This window comes from Oreochromis niloticus, linkage group LG16 (genome assembly GCF_001858045.2).
Source record: "Oreochromis niloticus isolate F11D_XX linkage group LG16, O_niloticus_UMD_NMBU, whole genome shotgun sequence".
Classification (NCBI taxonomy): Eukaryota; Metazoa; Chordata; class Actinopteri; order Cichliformes; family Cichlidae; genus Oreochromis; species Oreochromis niloticus.
In genome coordinates, this window is record NC_031987.2 from 452,958 (window position 1) to 470,472 (window position 17,515).

General features: G+C 40.9%; 1 protein-coding gene across 1 annotated transcript in view; it reads left to right on the top strand.

The window, feature by feature from the left end:
* The window catches only part of ttn.1 (titin, tandem duplicate 1), a 169,836-nt gene that overhangs the window by 40,215 nt on the left and 112,106 nt on the right, over positions 1-17,515 (top strand). The window contains exons 51-80 of the mRNA XM_025903492.1: positions 2,291-2,572; positions 2,915-3,193; positions 3,281-3,562; positions 3,651-3,929; positions 4,034-4,321; positions 4,428-4,706; positions 4,787-5,068; positions 5,240-5,518; positions 6,809-7,099; positions 7,421-7,708; positions 7,929-8,045; positions 8,140-8,422; positions 8,567-8,750; positions 9,429-9,509; positions 9,660-9,927; positions 10,015-10,032; positions 10,224-10,433; positions 11,622-11,699; positions 11,796-11,822; positions 12,280-12,465; positions 13,269-13,328; positions 13,557-13,625; positions 13,971-14,042; positions 14,222-14,293; positions 14,771-15,034; positions 15,642-15,728; positions 15,884-15,967; positions 16,157-17,008; positions 17,182-17,259; positions 17,352-17,417. Coding sequence (XP_025759277.1) covers positions 2,291-2,572; positions 2,915-3,193; positions 3,281-3,562; positions 3,651-3,929; positions 4,034-4,321; positions 4,428-4,706; positions 4,787-5,068; positions 5,240-5,518; positions 6,809-7,099; positions 7,421-7,708; positions 7,929-8,045; positions 8,140-8,422; positions 8,567-8,750; positions 9,429-9,509; positions 9,660-9,927; positions 10,015-10,032; positions 10,224-10,433; positions 11,622-11,699; positions 11,796-11,822; positions 12,280-12,465; positions 13,269-13,328; positions 13,557-13,625; positions 13,971-14,042; positions 14,222-14,293; positions 14,771-15,034; positions 15,642-15,728; positions 15,884-15,967; positions 16,157-17,008; positions 17,182-17,259; positions 17,352-17,417 — 5,985 coding nt within the window. The remainder of the gene's footprint in view (positions 1-2,290; positions 2,573-2,914; positions 3,194-3,280; positions 3,563-3,650; positions 3,930-4,033; positions 4,322-4,427; positions 4,707-4,786; positions 5,069-5,239; positions 5,519-6,808; positions 7,100-7,420; positions 7,709-7,928; positions 8,046-8,139; positions 8,423-8,566; positions 8,751-9,428; positions 9,510-9,659; positions 9,928-10,014; positions 10,033-10,223; positions 10,434-11,621; positions 11,700-11,795; positions 11,823-12,279; positions 12,466-13,268; positions 13,329-13,556; positions 13,626-13,970; positions 14,043-14,221; positions 14,294-14,770; positions 15,035-15,641; positions 15,729-15,883; positions 15,968-16,156; positions 17,009-17,181; positions 17,260-17,351; positions 17,418-17,515) is intronic.

Below are 17,515 nucleotides of genomic sequence, written 5' to 3' on the forward strand. Positions count from 1 at the left end.
TTACCTCTGTTGCCATTTTAGAGGTTTGTGTAGTTAGTCAACAAGACAGTGGGAAATACTTCTGTGAGGCCTCCAACGAAGCAGGCAGAGAGAGTTGCATTTTTGAGCTTGTAGTGAAAGGTTGGTTTTCTTTTCTCTGTTTATGTTCTGTTAAAATTAAGATCAAGTTAAATGCTAAATTCTGTATGTTATAATCTTTAATTGATGCAAAGGTTTCTTTAGAGCACTTTGCTTTGTTATTTTCAGAGCCTCCGTCATTTGTTGAAGAGCTATCATCTCTGGAAGTCGTTAAAGGTTCCACAGCAGCGTTTGCTAGCAAAGTTGCAGGAAGTGCTCCATTCAGTGTCACGTGGTCTAAAGATAAAAAGCCAGTTTTATCCAGCCAAAAGTACATTATTGTTGATAGTGAAAATGTGGGCTTAAAAATCCAGGACTGTGACGTGGATGATGTGGGCACCTACCAATGTGTGGTAGCCAATGAGGTTGGGAGTTGCTCTGGTTCGGTGGTGTTGTCTCTGAAAGGTTGGTTTTATCGATGACTCCACCTCACACTGATTTTCAATGTGTTATATATGCTCTGGTATTACAACAGTGTCTTCTCCCTGTTAGTCCCTCCAACGTTTATTAAGAAGATAAAGAATGTCTCCACTGTTGTGGGAGATGCTGCAGTGTTTTGTTGCTCTGTGGAAGGGTCCCTGCCACTCTCTGTGCTATGGAAAAAAGATGAAAACTGGATCCAAGATGATCTGAAGATCAAGCAAATTTTCCAGAACAAAGAGGCCACTCTCAGGATTCTTGCTTGTGAGGCTATTCACAGAGGGAAATATACCTGCCATGTTGTAAATGAGGCTGGGCAAGATGTGTGTTCAGCAACACTGACTGTGCAAGGTACATCTACTTCAAGCAGTTTATCTAATATTAGGCTGATTTCCAACTACACCAAGAAGTACATTCACTTCTTCTTTTTTTGGCATCTTAGAACCACCAACGATTCAAGAGAAACCGGAGGTTGTTAAAGTGACTTGTGGAGATCCAGTTAGCTTTGAATGCAGGGTAGCTGGAACTCCTCATATAAGTGTAAAATGGATCAAAGATGGCAAAGAGCTCCAGTCGAGCAGAAAGCATAATCTCTGCTATGGGGGCAACCTCAGTACACTTAACATAATGTCCCCTCAGTTGGAAGATGGTGGAGAGTACATGTTTGAAGCCCAAAATGCAGTTGGGACTTGCAGATGTAAAGTGAAGCTGGTTGTTTTGGGTTTGTAGACTACTTCAACTCTTGTTTTACAGCTTTATATGTGTATTTACCATAGTACAAATATAAGACACAAATATTTGAAGTTTTTCTCTGACATTAATTATCTTCTGCTATCATTTTAAACAGAAGAGTTGATTCTTCCCACATTCATTAAGAAATTAACAAACATTCAAGGAATTATGGGTTCAGTGGTGACCATGGAGTGCAGAGTAGCCGGTTCGCTTCCTCTGTCAGTTGAATGGAGCAAAGGGAAACAAAAGATTACAGAGAGCTCCAAGTACAAACTTGTACACATTGAAAATAGAGTCTTGCTGGAGTTAAAACTTACTGGGAGTGTTGACACAGGAGAGTACTCCTGCAAAGTTACCAACAAAGCAGGCAGCTGTGTGTGCAGTGGAGTCCTCACAGCTAAAGGTTAGCATTCAAAGTTTATGGATTTATCAGCTCATGGGCTCTTAGTCACATATCATCATCATCATCATTCTTCTCTGTTGGTTTTAGTGCCGCCAAGATTCATAGATGAGCTTGAGTCTCAGGCTGTTATTCCCAAGTCTGACGTATTCTTCAAAAGTGTCTTTGAAGGGACTTCTCCGTTTATGGTGAAATGGTTCAAGGATGACACCGAACTCATCACCGGGCCATCGTGCAGAGTTAGTCTGGAGAAATATTCCTCCTCTGTAGAGCTCTGCTCAGTGGGTACTCTGCAGTCTGGGATTTATTCTTGCCAAGTTAGCAATGAAGCAGGCACGGCGAAAAGTGCAGCACAGTTACTGGTGAAAGGTTGGACTATTCTTTTTTTGTCCACCATCATCACCGTGCATTTAACTTCATCTTTTTTCTCCATTTTCACAGCTCTTCCCTGTCTTCATTTGTCTTTTCTTCGCTTTATTGCCTTCCAGAAATATCTGTGTTATTTTCAGAGTCCCCTGTCACAGCAGCCAGTCATGTGTCTGCATCCTCCATCCCTCCCATTACTGCTCAAGTGCTACTTTATGCTAAGGATAGTAACTTGATATTTTTCTTATTTTGCAGAACCACCTCAGTTTGTCCTGAAACTGCCTCCCTCTACATTTGTTAAACAGTACGAGGGACACTGCTTTGAATGCAAGGTCACCAGTGTACAGTCCCTGAGAATATGTTGGTACAAAAATGACCAACAGATAACTGATGGAGGGAACTATAACACAGTGTGTGTTGACTCAAATGCATACCTCCAGATCTCCAATGCAACGTTTGACGATAACGGAGTTTACACTTGTGAGGCTCATAATGATGCTGGCAGTGCAAGCTGCAGCAGCGTTCTCACAGTTCAAGGTCAGCTTTTGAATAGAGACTTGGCTTATGGATTTTGCCTCCTCTAAACATATGTTGTGTGAGGAAAAGGAAAATTCCCTGTGTTGGAAGCTTGAATTCGCTGTTTCTTTCTGGAATCATGTCTTTTTTCTTCAAAATCAAATTTGTCTTCCAGTATGTTGGGGAACACGATTTAACCTACTCTCCTATCATGAATATTAGGACTCTCATGATGAGCTTTTCTTTTTCTGTTTAACCCTCCACAGTATTTCTATTGGTTGAAACTGTCCGGCTGAACTGCTTGCTTTGTGTCAAGTCTTCATGAATGCTTCATCTGTTAATATATCTCATTGTATTTTCTAGAGTCCCCATCCTTTGTTAAAACTCCAAGCCCTGTGGAGGGCATAAAAGGCAAAGATGCTAGTCTGCATTGTGAGATGTCTGGCACCCCACCTTTCCAGGTTAACTGGTACAAAGACAACAGGCCACTAAAGGAGGATAGAAAATGTAAGATGGTCAATGTGGGCAGCTTTGCTACACTTCATATTATGAAGCTGGAGCAAGATGACGCCGGGCTTTATGAGTGCAGGGTGTCAAACAATGTAGGAAGTAAATCGTGCCAAACTACCATTACTCTGAAAGGTTAGTGTAATATTAGTGGTCATTTGCTCAAAGCTTGGCCAGGTGTGATCACCTCTCCTCATCTGTGATCTTTCCATCACTGTTCAGAACCACCAGTGTTTGTGGAGAAACTGGTCGATCAGTCAGTGAGACTCGGTCAGCAGCTGACGCTGACAGCTACAGTGAACGGCTCAGAGCCACTGACTGTGTCTTGGGTTCAGGACAAAGAACATATTCTCAGAGAGGATGACAACAGGAGGATCACCTTTGAAAACAATGTGGTTGGTCTTGTAGTGCCCAAGGCTGACTCAACCACAGCTGGTAAATACACCTGCCAGCTAAGGAACGACTGTGGAGCGGTAGAGTCGGTCTCCCAAGTGACGGTTCTAGGTTTGTAGAACTCCAAAATTAATTGCATTACCATTGCAATTAATTACCAGGATTTCTTTAGCCTAATACGTTCTTACATAATCTTTAGAACCTGCTGCTATTGTGGAAAGCCCGGAGCTGCTGAATGTGAAGTCAGGAGAAACTGTATCTCTTGATGTAACAGTATCTGGCTCACCAGAACTGAAAACTACATGGTTCAAGGACAACAAAGAACTCTCTGCTAATGCAAAGTATCATCTGAGCTTCAAAAAGCAGCTTGCCACCCTGAAGATTTTGTCTGCTGACAGAGCAGATGGCGGAGAATACAAACTACAGGTTACAAACCACGTTGGAACATCCTCTTGCAAAATTAAGCTCACAGTCTCAGGTTTGTGTTTTTTGTGTTCGCTGTCCATTTGTGAGCTTTGTCTTTTTAATGTCACTCTTTTTAATGAGCAATCAGCTCTCCATGTTATTGTTTCTTTACAATAGATAAGTTGATTCCACCGAGTGTCATAAAGAAGCTGAGAGATACCCACCTTGTTGTGGGTAAGCCTGGTGAGATAGAGTGTAAGATGACCGGTTCTGCTCCTTTAACAACTTCCTGGTTCCATAATGGCCAAGAGATAAACTGTGGGCCAAACTATGACATTAGCAGTGTGGATAATGTGTGCACACTGAGAATTCCAATGATTAAGACATCAGATTCTGGCAAATACACATGTAAAGCTGTGAACGCTGCAGGAGCCAGTGAGACAAGTGCTTCAATGAATGTGACAGGTCAGTAATCAAGAGAACAGAATATTTTAAACATGGTTTCCTCAGCCAGGATCAGAGGTTTGGTTACAACAAATCTTTTTTTATTTAAATATTTATTTCAAACCAGAACCTCCATCTTTTTCTGAAACGCCTGAGGCTCTAGAAACGTTGCCTGGCCAAAGTGTGTCTTTCTTGGCTAAAGTGAAAGGCAGCATTCCCATAAAGGTCAAATGGTTCAGGGGAGCCAAGGAAATGCAGCACGGGAGAGGCTGCGAGATCTCTCTGAAGGATGACGTCGCCACACTGGTGCTTCATAAAGTTGAAAAGTCTCATGCAGGAGAGTACACCTGCCAGATCACTAATGATGCAGGAAAGGACAGCTGCTCAGTTTTTCTGTTTGTGAAAGGTTTGTTAGCATTATATATGCCCGTCTTACAATTCATGCACTGATTTTTATTTAACTGACGATGGACTTACCCCTCTCAGAGCCAGTCCACTTTGTGAAGAGGCTGAGGGACATTTCCATTGAAAAGAGCAAGCCTCTGAGGCTCGAGGTCACATATGCTGGAACCCCAACTGTAAATGTAACCTGGAAAAAGGATGGTAAACTCATCCAAGCCTCTTATCTGTACAATGTGATCACCACTGACACCTCTTGCATCCTGGAGGTTCTTAACTCTGAAAGGATGGAGGCAGCTGGTAGATACTATTGTGAAGTAGACAATGGAGCCGGAAGTGACAAATGTGAAGCGCAAGTTACAATCCTAGGTAAAATTATTGGTTGTGCATGTAAATGTGGATCACTCTGTATTTCTTATGGTGACTTATGACCATACATTCATTAATTTGGCCATTTATTTATTTATTTATTTACATTTTTTTCATTTATATGTCTACGCATCTGTAGTTAAACTAAACCACCCTGATCTCTCACTTTAGAACCACCATACTTTGTTGACAAGCTGGAACCACTGGAGGTAACTATGGGTGATGCGGTGACCTTAGAGTGCAGGATTGCAGGAACTCCTGTGATCTCTGTAGCCTGGTTTAAAGATGATGGAAAGCTGCGCAAGTCCAACAGTTGCTCAGTGGACTTTGCAGATGGCGTTGCCACTTTGAAACTGTTCAAATCTACCAAGTCTGATCGCGGTGAATATATCTGCAAGGCCGAGAACCGGGTTGGTTCAGCCTCCACCAGCTGTAGCGTGACTGTGAAAGGTGATGCTCATGTTCACTACTTCATTTTTCTACATTAATGAAGCCTGGTGTGACTGTGAATATTTTAAAGACATTTTTTGAGCTGCTTTGTTGAGTTACAAGGAATCTTAAAAGTCAACAACGGGCTTTAGTCCAGTTTCATATTTAGAGGTTTCCCACCTTTCAGACAAGTACTGCAAAAGAGCACCCGGGACAGTGACCCGCTGTTTTTAGTCATCCACAGTATTTAGTCATCGAGGACTAAAAACTGATCTTAGTTCATCTCCAATATTTCATAACCTCCATCACCTATTATTATTAGATGGTAGCCTAACAGGGGAAGCGTGAAGCTTACCCAACCATTGTTTCTCAGAACCAGCTTGCCTGGCATAATGTTGAGATTGAAGATATACTTGAAACACTCAGAGGACAATTCCCATGTTTATGTAACATGAGTAAGTGAATAATTCATAGATACCAGTCATGTCAGAAATGGTGGTCCACTAACCACCACATTTCCTTTGACTTTATCTCATTCCCAGATATCGTTCTAATTACTGATGCTAACTGTTGAATGCAGTTGTTTCCTGTGGTCTGCGGACCAAATGCGACTAAATTTCCCGAGGTTCAGATTGAACCACAGAGATTGGCCCTTTGCTGTGGCTTCACCTAAACTGTGGAACATTAGACACTTTCAAAACCCGCCTGAAAACCCACTTTTATTCTCTTTTAAATCAGAATAAGTTCTGATTATTTTTGTGCTATTTCTTATTCAGATTTTCTTGTTTTATATTTACTTTCTTAAATTCTGTTGTCTTTTGTCATCTTTTTATGCCATTTGACTTTTCTTTTAGATGTACAGCACTTTGGTGACCAGCCGTTGTCTTAAAAGCGCTATGGAAATAAATTTGACTTCCTGTGATCTTGTGTTTGACAGGAATAACCAGGATGACATTTTAGGATGTGTTTTCAGTGCTTTAGAGTTGGCTGGCTCTGCGTTTTGTAGGTCTTGAAATAAGGATTTACTAAGCTTTGAGAGATGCCTGAAACCAAGACCGTTCTCATGCTGAGAATGCTGTAATGGTCAGATAATGGTCTTTTTCATAGACAGGAGATTTTTGGTCAGAATCTCTGATGTTTAGTATTTCTTTGCTTTTGTGTTGTTTATATGTTGTCTCGTGTGCTGTGCCAGACTCTTTTTCCTGAAGCTGTGGTAGAGGCCCAGTGGCCTGAACTCTTAAGTTGGAATCTCAAACTTCCAATGCCACTGCATGGCATGATTTTCTTTCTTATTTTCTTCCCCACTAACAGAGCGCAAAGTTCCTCCAAACTTCACCAAGAAGCCTTCTGAGTCCATGGTGGATTCAGTGGGTAAGACTGTAAAGATCGAGGGCCGAGTGTCCGGCTCTCAACCTCTGACCATCTCCTGGTACAAGGACGACAGTGAGATCCACGCCTCGGACAAATATGATATCAGCTTCAAAAACAACATGGCCGTGCTGTGTGTCAGAGACTCCACGGGCTCTGATGGTGGTGTTTACACCTGTGAGGCCTCCAATGAAGCTGGCAAAGCTTCTTGTAAGGTTTCTCTCACAGTAACAGGTAGGACTCTGTCATTTAGGATTTGATCCTTTTCATCCATGCAGCTAAAGCTGATGTGACTCTACAGGATGTTCTTATGACACTAAAGATTAAAACCTGATTATGACACCTTTCATTGTATTAAAGTAATGTTTGGGTAATATTTTACTATATTTGGGTAAAATTATGACGGTGTTTTCAGGATGAAATGCAGTGACTTGTTTTGCTAGCATCCATCCAAAGTTTTCTGACAGATTTTGGATGAGGTTCAATTTAACAGTTCACTGTTTGAAAGGTGAGAATTTGTAGTCATCCCGTCTGTTTTTTCCACCACTTCTTCAGAAACTGGCCAGGCTCCCAAATTTGATGTTCCTCTGGAGCCAGTGACTGTGGGTGAAGGGGAGAAGCTGAGCCTCCAATGCCATGTCACCGGCTCTACTCCAATAACCATCCAGTGGATGAAGGACAGGAGGGAGCTTGTGTCCAGCGGAAACACCAAAATCACATTTGTTAGTGGAACGGCCAATCTGGAGATCAGCCAGGTGTCAAAGACGGATGCTGGAGATTATCTGTGCAAGGCCAGCAATGCAAATGGCACTGACTTCTGCAAGTCTAAAGTCACTGTAAAAGGTAATCAATCTGTGGTTCCAGTTTTGTGTAATGAACAATGAACATTTGCACATCTTGTCTCTCCACTGCATGGTGGAAAAGTATTTACTGCAGTCATGCTAAACCAACATTACTACAAAACTTTGTTTTTAAAGTTGTTTTTATGAGAAATGCAGTGTGTGTATTTCTTTCTGCTGGTTATGTGTTTCACAACATTTAACTCACTTTCAAATCCTTTCAGATAAAGGTGCTAAGGCCACACCCGCTGAGGCTGCTGCCCCGGCTGTAGCCGCCCCGGTCAAAAGGCTCGACAATCTGTTCTTCATCGAGGAACCCCAAAATGTTTCTGTCACAGAGAGTAAGCATGAGGAGCCAAGGCTCTTTTTGCTTTCATTCATTATCTCTAAAGGTTTCCATTTTGAACTAACTTTGTGTATTTTTGATTTTGGCAGAGGGTACTGCAACCTTTATTGCCAAGATTGGAGGTGACCCAATCCCCAGTGTGAAGTGGATGAAGGGCAAATGGAGACAGATCACCCCCGGTGGTCGAATCTCCATTGAGCACAAGGGCCAGGACGCCAAACTGCAGATCAGAGAAGTGACCAAGTCTGATTCTGGTCATTACAGATGTGTTGCCACCAACAAACATGGAGAAATTGAGAGTGGCGCTGATATGGAGGTGACCAAAAAGGAGGAAGTGGGAGAAGTGGGAGACTTAAGAACGAGGCTCAAGAAGTAAGGCATTAAGATATGGTGGCAGTGTGAAATTCTTTTCTGTGCAATGACTCTTTTATCAAAGCCTAAAGGAAACAGAAGAAGCAAACATCTGGGAGATATCTGCTTCAAAGAAAAATCTGATCATGTATTTTATATTTTCAGGACTCCTTCCAAGCAGAAGAGTCCCAAGAAGGACGAAGAGGTCAACATTGTAGAGTTGCTTAGAGGTCACGACCCCAAAGACTATGAGAGGATCCTGCGGGAACATGGAATCCATGACTACCGTGCCATCCTGCAGGCCGTGGAGTTCCTGAAGAAGGAGAAGGAGATGGAGACTGGAAGAGCGGTAAGACAGAAAGTGTCTGCACAGATGACCGGACATCGTCCCACATAGTACAGCTGTGTGAGAAAAAACAGCAGAATTAATATCATGGTTCAGCTTTACAATCTGTTAGCAGGAAGGATGGAGACAAAAACTTTACCTCTAAATTCCACCAAATAAAGGGCCAAATGGCCCTCAAGTCTCCGGACTGGTAACACACTTCTGGGGTCTCCAACATTTTGGCTTAGCTGTGGAGCAGATAACAATTTACCAACTTCAGTGTGCAAAAACTCACTACCAGCAGCTTCTAAGTGTGAGTATTTGGTCCTATATTTAAACTAAAACCTACTTTGGGGCTTCTTAGTCTGAGTTGAGAGCAGCTGAACATAGTTCATGCAGACAAATAAGGCAGAAAAACATGCATTTTACATATATTTCTCCTTTCCAAAGAGAAATTTGGACATGGCGAACATGATCTCTCCATTTTGTTCCTAAAGCAGAAAGTAACAGTTTGCTACCAAGCCAACTTAATCTGTAAAGCGCTTTAAAACAGCAAGTGCTGACCAAAGAGCCTAGAACAGAATAATACAAAGTTAAACTAATCAATAATAATAATAACAAAAAAGCACAAATGAATACCATGGAAACATGGAAAATATCCCCTGAAGCGACTCTCACAGACTCACCTGTGTCCTGCTGCAGGAGGTCGAGCGTGGGGCTCGAGTTGAAGAAGAGGACATGGCCCGACTCATCGAGCAGCTAGAGGGACGCGTCAGCATGGAGGTAAAAGCACCATCTAATTATGAGGCAATTAAAAAATAAGCACATCGTGTTTCAGTATATAATACTGAAAAACTTAATATGATTCCTTATAATCAATGATTTGACAATACACAACTTCAGACGTTGATGAAACGGGTTTTTCTTGCTCAGCCTGTCTCTGTGATGGAGGACATCACTGACCAAACCATCACGGAGAACCAGAGCGCCACTTTTGAGTGCCAGATTAAGATCAACTACCCAGAGATCACGCTCACCTGGTACAAAGGCACCCAGAAACTGGACAACAGCGAAAAGTACAACATCAGCAGCGTGGGGGACCGCCATTATCTGAAAATCAAGAATTGCCAGGTCAAAGATCAGGGCAACTACCGCGTGGTGTGCGGTCCTCACATCTCCAACGCCAAACTGACGGTCACAGGTAAGAGTCAGAGTGTCTGATCCCGATGTCCTGTCTCTATGTGTCTGTAACATGTCCTCACGTCCAGCTCTTCCATTTTATTATCAGGAGCTGCTCGTAAGACAGGTAAGCAGGACTGAGACCCACCTCTTTGAACCTGAAGGTTCTCCCTACCTTTGACTTGTGTCTTTGTTTCTGTTTCTTTTATACTGAATCAAATTTTAGTCCAAACAGGAGTCTTAACACTTAACTGTGACATCAGATCTTCACATTTAAAATGCATAAATCGGAGGCTCACTCTTATTGTCTGGTTCTAGTCGATCAAATTCAGTTCACTAAAAGCATCCGAAGCATCGAGGTCAACGAACGCCACTCTGCCACCTTCGAGTGCGAGTTGTCCTTCGACAACGCTACCGTCACATGGTACAAAGACTCGTGGGAACTTAAAGAAAGCCCAAAATATAACTTCAGGACTGAAGGCCGACGGCACTTTATGACAATCCACAACGTAACTGCAGAGGACGAAGGTTTGTTACACAGCCAAGTTACTGTTTCCTCTGGAGACACTTTTCTAATAACTAGACCAAATTTTAGCTATTTGATAGTATGCATCATTTTATAGATTAACATCTAGTTTTAATGGTGCACAAGTTTTCTAATCATGTCATTGAATGCATTTAGCCATTTTAGCTGAGACTTTTACCAACTCACAAACACACAACAAACAGAAGCTGAATATCTTTAAGCTAAAAAGATGTTACTGGGCGCTTGAAGGAGGCGTATTCTGCTGTTACTGATTTTCTGTTCCAGAGATTCATAGTAAACGCTGACAAAGTTCTTTGAAAAAATACTGTTTCCAGCATGTTTTGGTATTTTATCAGTTTTATTTATAGAGCAACAAAACACAACAACAGTCACCTCAAGGCACTTTGTATTGTAAAGTAGACCCTACATACAGAGAAAAACCCAACAATCATATGATTGGATTTGGCCAATTGGGAAAAAGTGTGCTTTTAGGGACAGGGGCCTTAAAAAAATAAAAGACCTGAAGTTACTTTTAAGAAGACAGAAGATAAACTGATGATAAAGTAAGAAATAATTGAGAATTTTTAGGAGGAGAATAGATTCCCTGTAAAATTATTTTTGGTACACGAAAAACTAATCAAGGACCAAAAGAAGACATGTCTGCTAACCTGGTAACATTCTGCCTCAGCTGCACAGACTCAATGCAAATATGTGAAATCTGAGTAAAGTTGCGGTTACACCAGCATCGTTTAGTGGATCCTCTAATTAACCCTGCTGAACATCGACCCGTCATCGTATTACAGCTGAGTCACTGTCAGAGTTCAGAGCAGCACATGTACTTTTATTTAGCTTCTTAAACCTTGAGCTTTACCCAGTAATCAGTTATTTTTTTTGTTCAATGAACTGAACAGGATACCGTGAGGAGTCAAATAGCAAAACTAGCTAATGACCATATTGTGTACCAGCGGGGTGTTAGCCGTTATTGTGGATGGGTGGATTAGCATATATAACTTGTTCTTGTGCAGGATTAGCTCTGTGAAACAAATTAAACTTCACCTGGACATTACTGCAGTGCTGAAGTTTAGAGAGGATTAGCTGGGCTCTCTGGTGTGACCGGCCTTTACTGCGATTTCTTCTGCAAGTGTTTAAGGGACAGTTTGGCCTGAACTCCATGATATTTCCCCCATCAGGCGTGTACTCGGTGATTGCTCGCCTGGAGCCACTGGGAGAAGCTCGAAGCACAGCCGAGCTTTACCTGTCAGGCAAAGGTCTGTACGTTTTTTAGACATTACTGACATCAGCGTGATGTCATCAGCGTGATGTCAGCAGCTACAATAACGCTTCTGTACTTTGTCCTTTTACAGAAATTGAGTTAGGGAGGGTTCCTCAGGGTGAGTATCTTAAAAGTGCAGCAAATAAACGACAGTAAACCTGAACACGTCTTCACCTGCAAACTCAGACACAGGTTTACGATTTTACAACAAGGTCGAGGTCCCACTGGTCATTTCACCGACAGTTTTCCATTTTCACAAGAATCACGACTCATCCTATTTGCAAGACTCCTTGACGTTGCATTGGTTTGCGCAGTACAGCCGACCACTGCCAACAAGGCTTTCACTGTACTGTGACTTTGACTGTGGGGGTTTCAGTTCAATAAAAGTCCAAACATTATCCTGACTCACTGCATCATCTTACACGTCACTGTGATTTCAGTCATACGAACAAGTGTTAAGTTTTACTGTCAGAACATAAAAACAACAACAACAATAATAATGATAATAATAATAATAATAATAATAATAATAATAATAATAATAATAATAATAATCAAAGTGTTTGTGGCTTTAGATGTCCCCGACACAGCCGTTCATGTGTCAGAGGCAGCGTCTATGCTCGTGTGCAGAGGTGAGTCTGGGACCGTTCAAACTGATCACAATTTCAGTAACTCTGCTCGTTTCTGTCATTTACACAATTGTTTTCTGCCACAAGATTCCTCCGAGTTTTATCACTTTGAGGAGAGAACAGAAGTGAAAGGTACAGCAGTCATCACTCTCTAAGATCAGCACTAACCGCCGTAATTTCTACAGTTTGCGTGACGAAATGTGAAAGACGGATTTTCTGCATTAAACCGTTTTCTTTAACCGTCATCACCCTCAACTCCACCATCATCATCATAACCATCATCATCATCATCACCTTCCTCCTCCTCCTTTAACCTTCATCCTGAGTAACTGTGTGTTTATTTTAAACATCATCTTTACACGACCCGTTATAATATTGAGCTTTATTATCTGAGCTGTGCAGACGAAGGCCATGTCAGTGTCTAAGAATCACTTTTCAAATTAATCCTGATATTATGAGATTTAAAATTCAGCCACTTTAAAGATGTACAGTTCTTTTTATTTTATTGTAATGAAGAATTACAAGTTTCTGACTATAATTATGATTTTAATCACGTCGTTTTCTGAATTACAAAAATGTCAACATTCCTGTTTTAAAATCTGATTTATTATATTCTCATTATGGTTTTTGTTGCCTCTCAGACTTCGCTGCTCAGATTTAAAAAGTATGAGGTTTTCAATAAATAAACAGTAAATCAGATTTTTTTGTTTTGTTTTGTTTTATTAGAAATGAAAGCTAAACTTAAAATTGGATTATCTCACCTCAAATTTTGAAAGTCTGAATATTGATCAATTAAAAGTATTTTCAAATTCAGAATTGTGGAGTTTCATCTGAAATATTTAAAGGTTTCACAACCTGATCGTCGTCTGCACAAACATAAACTGTTCACTGATCTGATGTCTAATGGCTGAATATCTTTCTGTGGTCTGCTGTAGTGTTTCAAAGTCTGACACATGAAGAAGAGATGCTTTCAGTTCAGTATTCGTCCGTCTCAGGTATCAGCTTTAATCACTTTATGAAGTATAATGACTGTTAACGTGCTGTGGATGTGTTTTCGTCTGAACTGCTGTAGTGTGTTCATCGGTGATGCCCACACCTGTCTTCCTCTTTTGCCTGTTATTGTGTTTCGTTTTGTTTTTAGCAGCTTTGGATACTCGAGGACCTGCAGCAGCCTTCACATGTCAGTTGTTCTTTTTCTAAGTTTACATTTTTTTCCTCACCAGAAGAGAAAAAACCTGTTGAAGAAACTGTTGAGTGGACTGAGGTCGAGGGCAGAGGAGAAATCCCTGAAGGTATAACTGCAAATGTTCTTCTGGCTGTTCAAAAAGCTTGGAGCTGAAATATAATGAGGTGCTGCCAATCAGCTGACTGTTATGTTTGTCTGCCCATTTAAACTTAAATGCTTCAAACACCAACTGCTGCTTACAGAAGCTGTTCTTCTTCTCAGGTGTTACTTCTATGATCCTGCATGTTACCTGTTTTTGTCATGTTTTGGTCTCATCTCTCTGCGGTTATTCTGTTCTTGCCTTCATGCTCTTATTAACCTTCACTGGAGCTTTCCATGCAGTAGATTTGGCAGAGTAGACGGTAGAGCTTGGCTGAAGTAGTTTTAATGTGACCTTTCTTGATCTTTCAAGTTCCTGAGATTTACAGGATGCCAGAGGAGAAACCCTCTGAGCCAGAAGCTCCGCCTCCACCTCCGGTCAAAGGTATCTACAAATGTCTGTTCTTATTTATTTTTCTTCATGTGGTGTTTGTCTTGTTGGTATGTTACATCTTTTCTTGTTTATTTTCATTCTTTATTTTTTCCTAAAGAAATATTAATAAAGAAACCTTGATGTTCACTTTAATGTAGTGAGAAACTGAAATGAATGATAATGTTTTAAAGTACCTGAAGCAAAGAAGCTACAGCCTGAAGCCCCTGCTCCACCTCACAGAGAGGAACATCCAGCTCCACAAGGTAATGTTCATGATGCAGTGAGTCACTAAAAATGTCTTATTTTATGTGTTTGTGGGTCTTTATTGGCTCACGTTCTCAACTGTTTATGTAAATGATGCAAATTACAAATCTTTACCAGAGAGCAGCATACTTTTACACAAACTTCATGAAACCTCATGATATATTATATTGAATATTTACACTATATTTACAGCTTTAGTCAACTTTTTGTAACAAAACTCACCAACTTTAGCATGAATATGAAATTCAAACTATTCACAATTATGCTCTCAAGATCTTTCAGATTTAATGAAGATTTCTTAGGCTTTTTTTGTCTCTTTAATTGTTGTCTGAATTATTGTCTTGCTGTTCTTACAATGCGTAAATAGCATTGAGTTCTTGCTGTTAGGTTTTATGTGTCTCCTCTTTGCCCCAAGCTCTTACAACTGTGTGTTTCTTGTGTTAAATGATGGTAATATTTCTCTGTTAACCTTGAAGAACCAGTACTCTTCAGCCAACCTGAACCTTACCGACCCAAACCAGCAACACCAAAACTGGTTCATTCAGAACCTAAAGTGGAACCCGTGAAACCAGTGGTACCTAAGCCTGAAGTGGAACCCGTGAAACCAGTGGTACCTAAGCCTGAAGTGGAACCCGTGAAACCAGTGGTACCTAAGCCTGAAGTGGCTCAAATTAAGCCTGAGCTCCAAGAACCAAAAGCTGTCCCCACTAAGAAAACACCAGAGGCCCCAAAACCAATAGGTAATGTAATGAACACTTTGTTTTTCTGCTGTTCAAATGGAAAGTCATTACATCCCAAGTTCTTCTAGTTTTGTTTCATGTTGCTGTGATCTAAGTGTGCACTTCTTAACATGTTCATATATGTCATGGATGTCCTTTGCTGCTAACCTCTTGATCTTTAAGCATTAACACTGTCTACAGTGTGGACCACACGTGGTGTTTGGAGTGTTTGAATATAGCCTTTAAAAAATACATTGCTTTGGTGTATAAATAACAAATCTAACAAATTTTGATCATGAAAATAATTTTATGGTAAGTAAAAGAGTAAACCTTTAAACATATCAATGTTGTCCAAAGTGCCAGCTGTAGACAAACTAGCAGAAGCCACAGTTCAGCCAGTCTCTACAACGATTACTTCAACAAAGACTGAAGCTAACAGAACAAAAGGTAATGAAGGGACATGTTTTTCATGTGTGACACTAACTCTCTGTACAACAAACAAGACTAGGCTGTGTATTTAATGTACTGTGATTGTGTCTTTCTCTAAGCACTCGATAGAGTGTTGACGCCATCGTGGTTGCCAGTAGGTTACTGAACATATACACTGTATCTATTTTTTCCTTTAAAGTACCAAAACCACCAAAGTCAGAAGAACCTGTACTTCAACCAAGTGCAGTCCTTGCTTTTCCATCATTGGAACGTCTTCCAACTGAAGGTATACATTGTTAACCAAAGTCGTGTTGCTTCTTTTTCTCTAATATCATCTTTCCTACTTTGACTTCACTCATTAAGAGGTTATCTTTGATTCCATATTAATCTTAATTGTTAGCTGTTGGATAAAAAAATACACAATCTTCTCTTAATTGCAAGAAACATCAAGACCAGAAGAACCTGTACCTCAACCATCTGCACCCAAAGTTACTCCACAAAAAGTTGAAGATGTCCCAGTTAAAGGTACTACAAAGAGTTTCTTGATAGGTTGCTGTGTTGTGCCGGTTTCTTTTATATTTGTTAGTATAACTTTTGCTTTTCTGAAATATCTTACATGAATATCTTTCAGCATGCTAAGCACTCGTTAGAGTGTGACTACAAATTTTTGGTATTAGAAAAAAATCTTCAATATTAAATAAATCTTCTTTTAAGTTGCTTTAGAACCAAGGATACACGAACCTCCAAGAAAACCATATCTGCTGGCTGATAAACCTCAGCAGGAAGTAACTGAACCAAGGGACCTGGAAGCTCCAGAAAAAATCAAGGCTCCTGAGGAACCAAAGAAGGTTCCTGAAGCACCAAAGGTTCCTGAAGCAGCAAAGAAGGCTACCGAGGAACCAAAGAAGCTTCCTGAAGATCCAAAGAAGCTTCCTGAAGATCCAAAGAAGCTTCCTGAAGAACCAAAGAAGGTTCCTGAGGAACCAAAGAAGCTTCCTGAAGAACCAAAGAAGCTTCCTGAGGAACCAAAGAAGCTTCCTGAGGAACCAAAGAAGCTTCCTGAAGAACCAAAGAAGCTTCCTGAAGAACCAAAGAAGGCTCCTGAAGCAGCAAAGGAGGCTACCGAGGAACCAAAGAAGCTTCCTGAAGAACCAAAGAAGGCTCCTGAAGCAGCAAAGAAGGCTACCGAGGAACCAAAGAAGCTTCCTGAAGAACCAAAGAAGGCTCCTGAAGCAGCAAAGGAGGCTACCGAGGAACCAAAGAAGCTTCCTGAGGAACCAAAGAAGCTTCCTGAAGAACCAAAGAAGCTTCCTGAAGCACCAAAGAAGGTTCCTGAAGCACCTAAAAAGCCTCCCAAGGAACCAAAGAAGCTTCCTGAAGAACCAGTTCCAGAAACACTCAAGAAAGTTCCAGAAGTAGCAAAAACGGCTGTGGTAGAACCACAGAAAGTTCCAACAGCACAGGTTATAGAACGATCAGCAGAGCCAGTGAAAGATCTAGAAGTGTCAGCAGAACCACAACATTTGGAAACACCAAAACAACAACTGCAGGCCAAAAAGTCTGAAGGTAGATATGTCTGTCAATACCATTTGGTTGGTCTTATAACCACTTACTAGTAACTCATCTTGACCTATTAACACAATAAGTTGGCCTTGTTGAAATGCCGTAAGCTGTCTTCAAAGGTTTTGTTATGATTTGTGTGTTGACCTGTATGTTCACTGTTTGTCACTTCATATCAGTCATCAAAACAGTCAAACAAAGGGGGATACCAACAGCTCTAGCTAAACCAAAGCTGGAGGCGAGTACACCAGTCAAAGGTATGCTTTGACTTTCAAAGGTTCCCCGTGGATAATCAGCATTTTAATGAATTCCTTAGAACATGACTAGATATGTTTGCTTCTATAATCAGATGAGATCGTTGCTTCTGGAAAAGTAGAAGACAAGCCAAAGGCCATAGAAATCCCTCAGCAGAGAGGTAGAAATTCATAATACTAGTAGTTATAAAATAAGGGTCATAGTTGAATGTATACCACACTAAAGTTTCTGTTTTTGTGTCTTGGTGGTTTTTCTTGT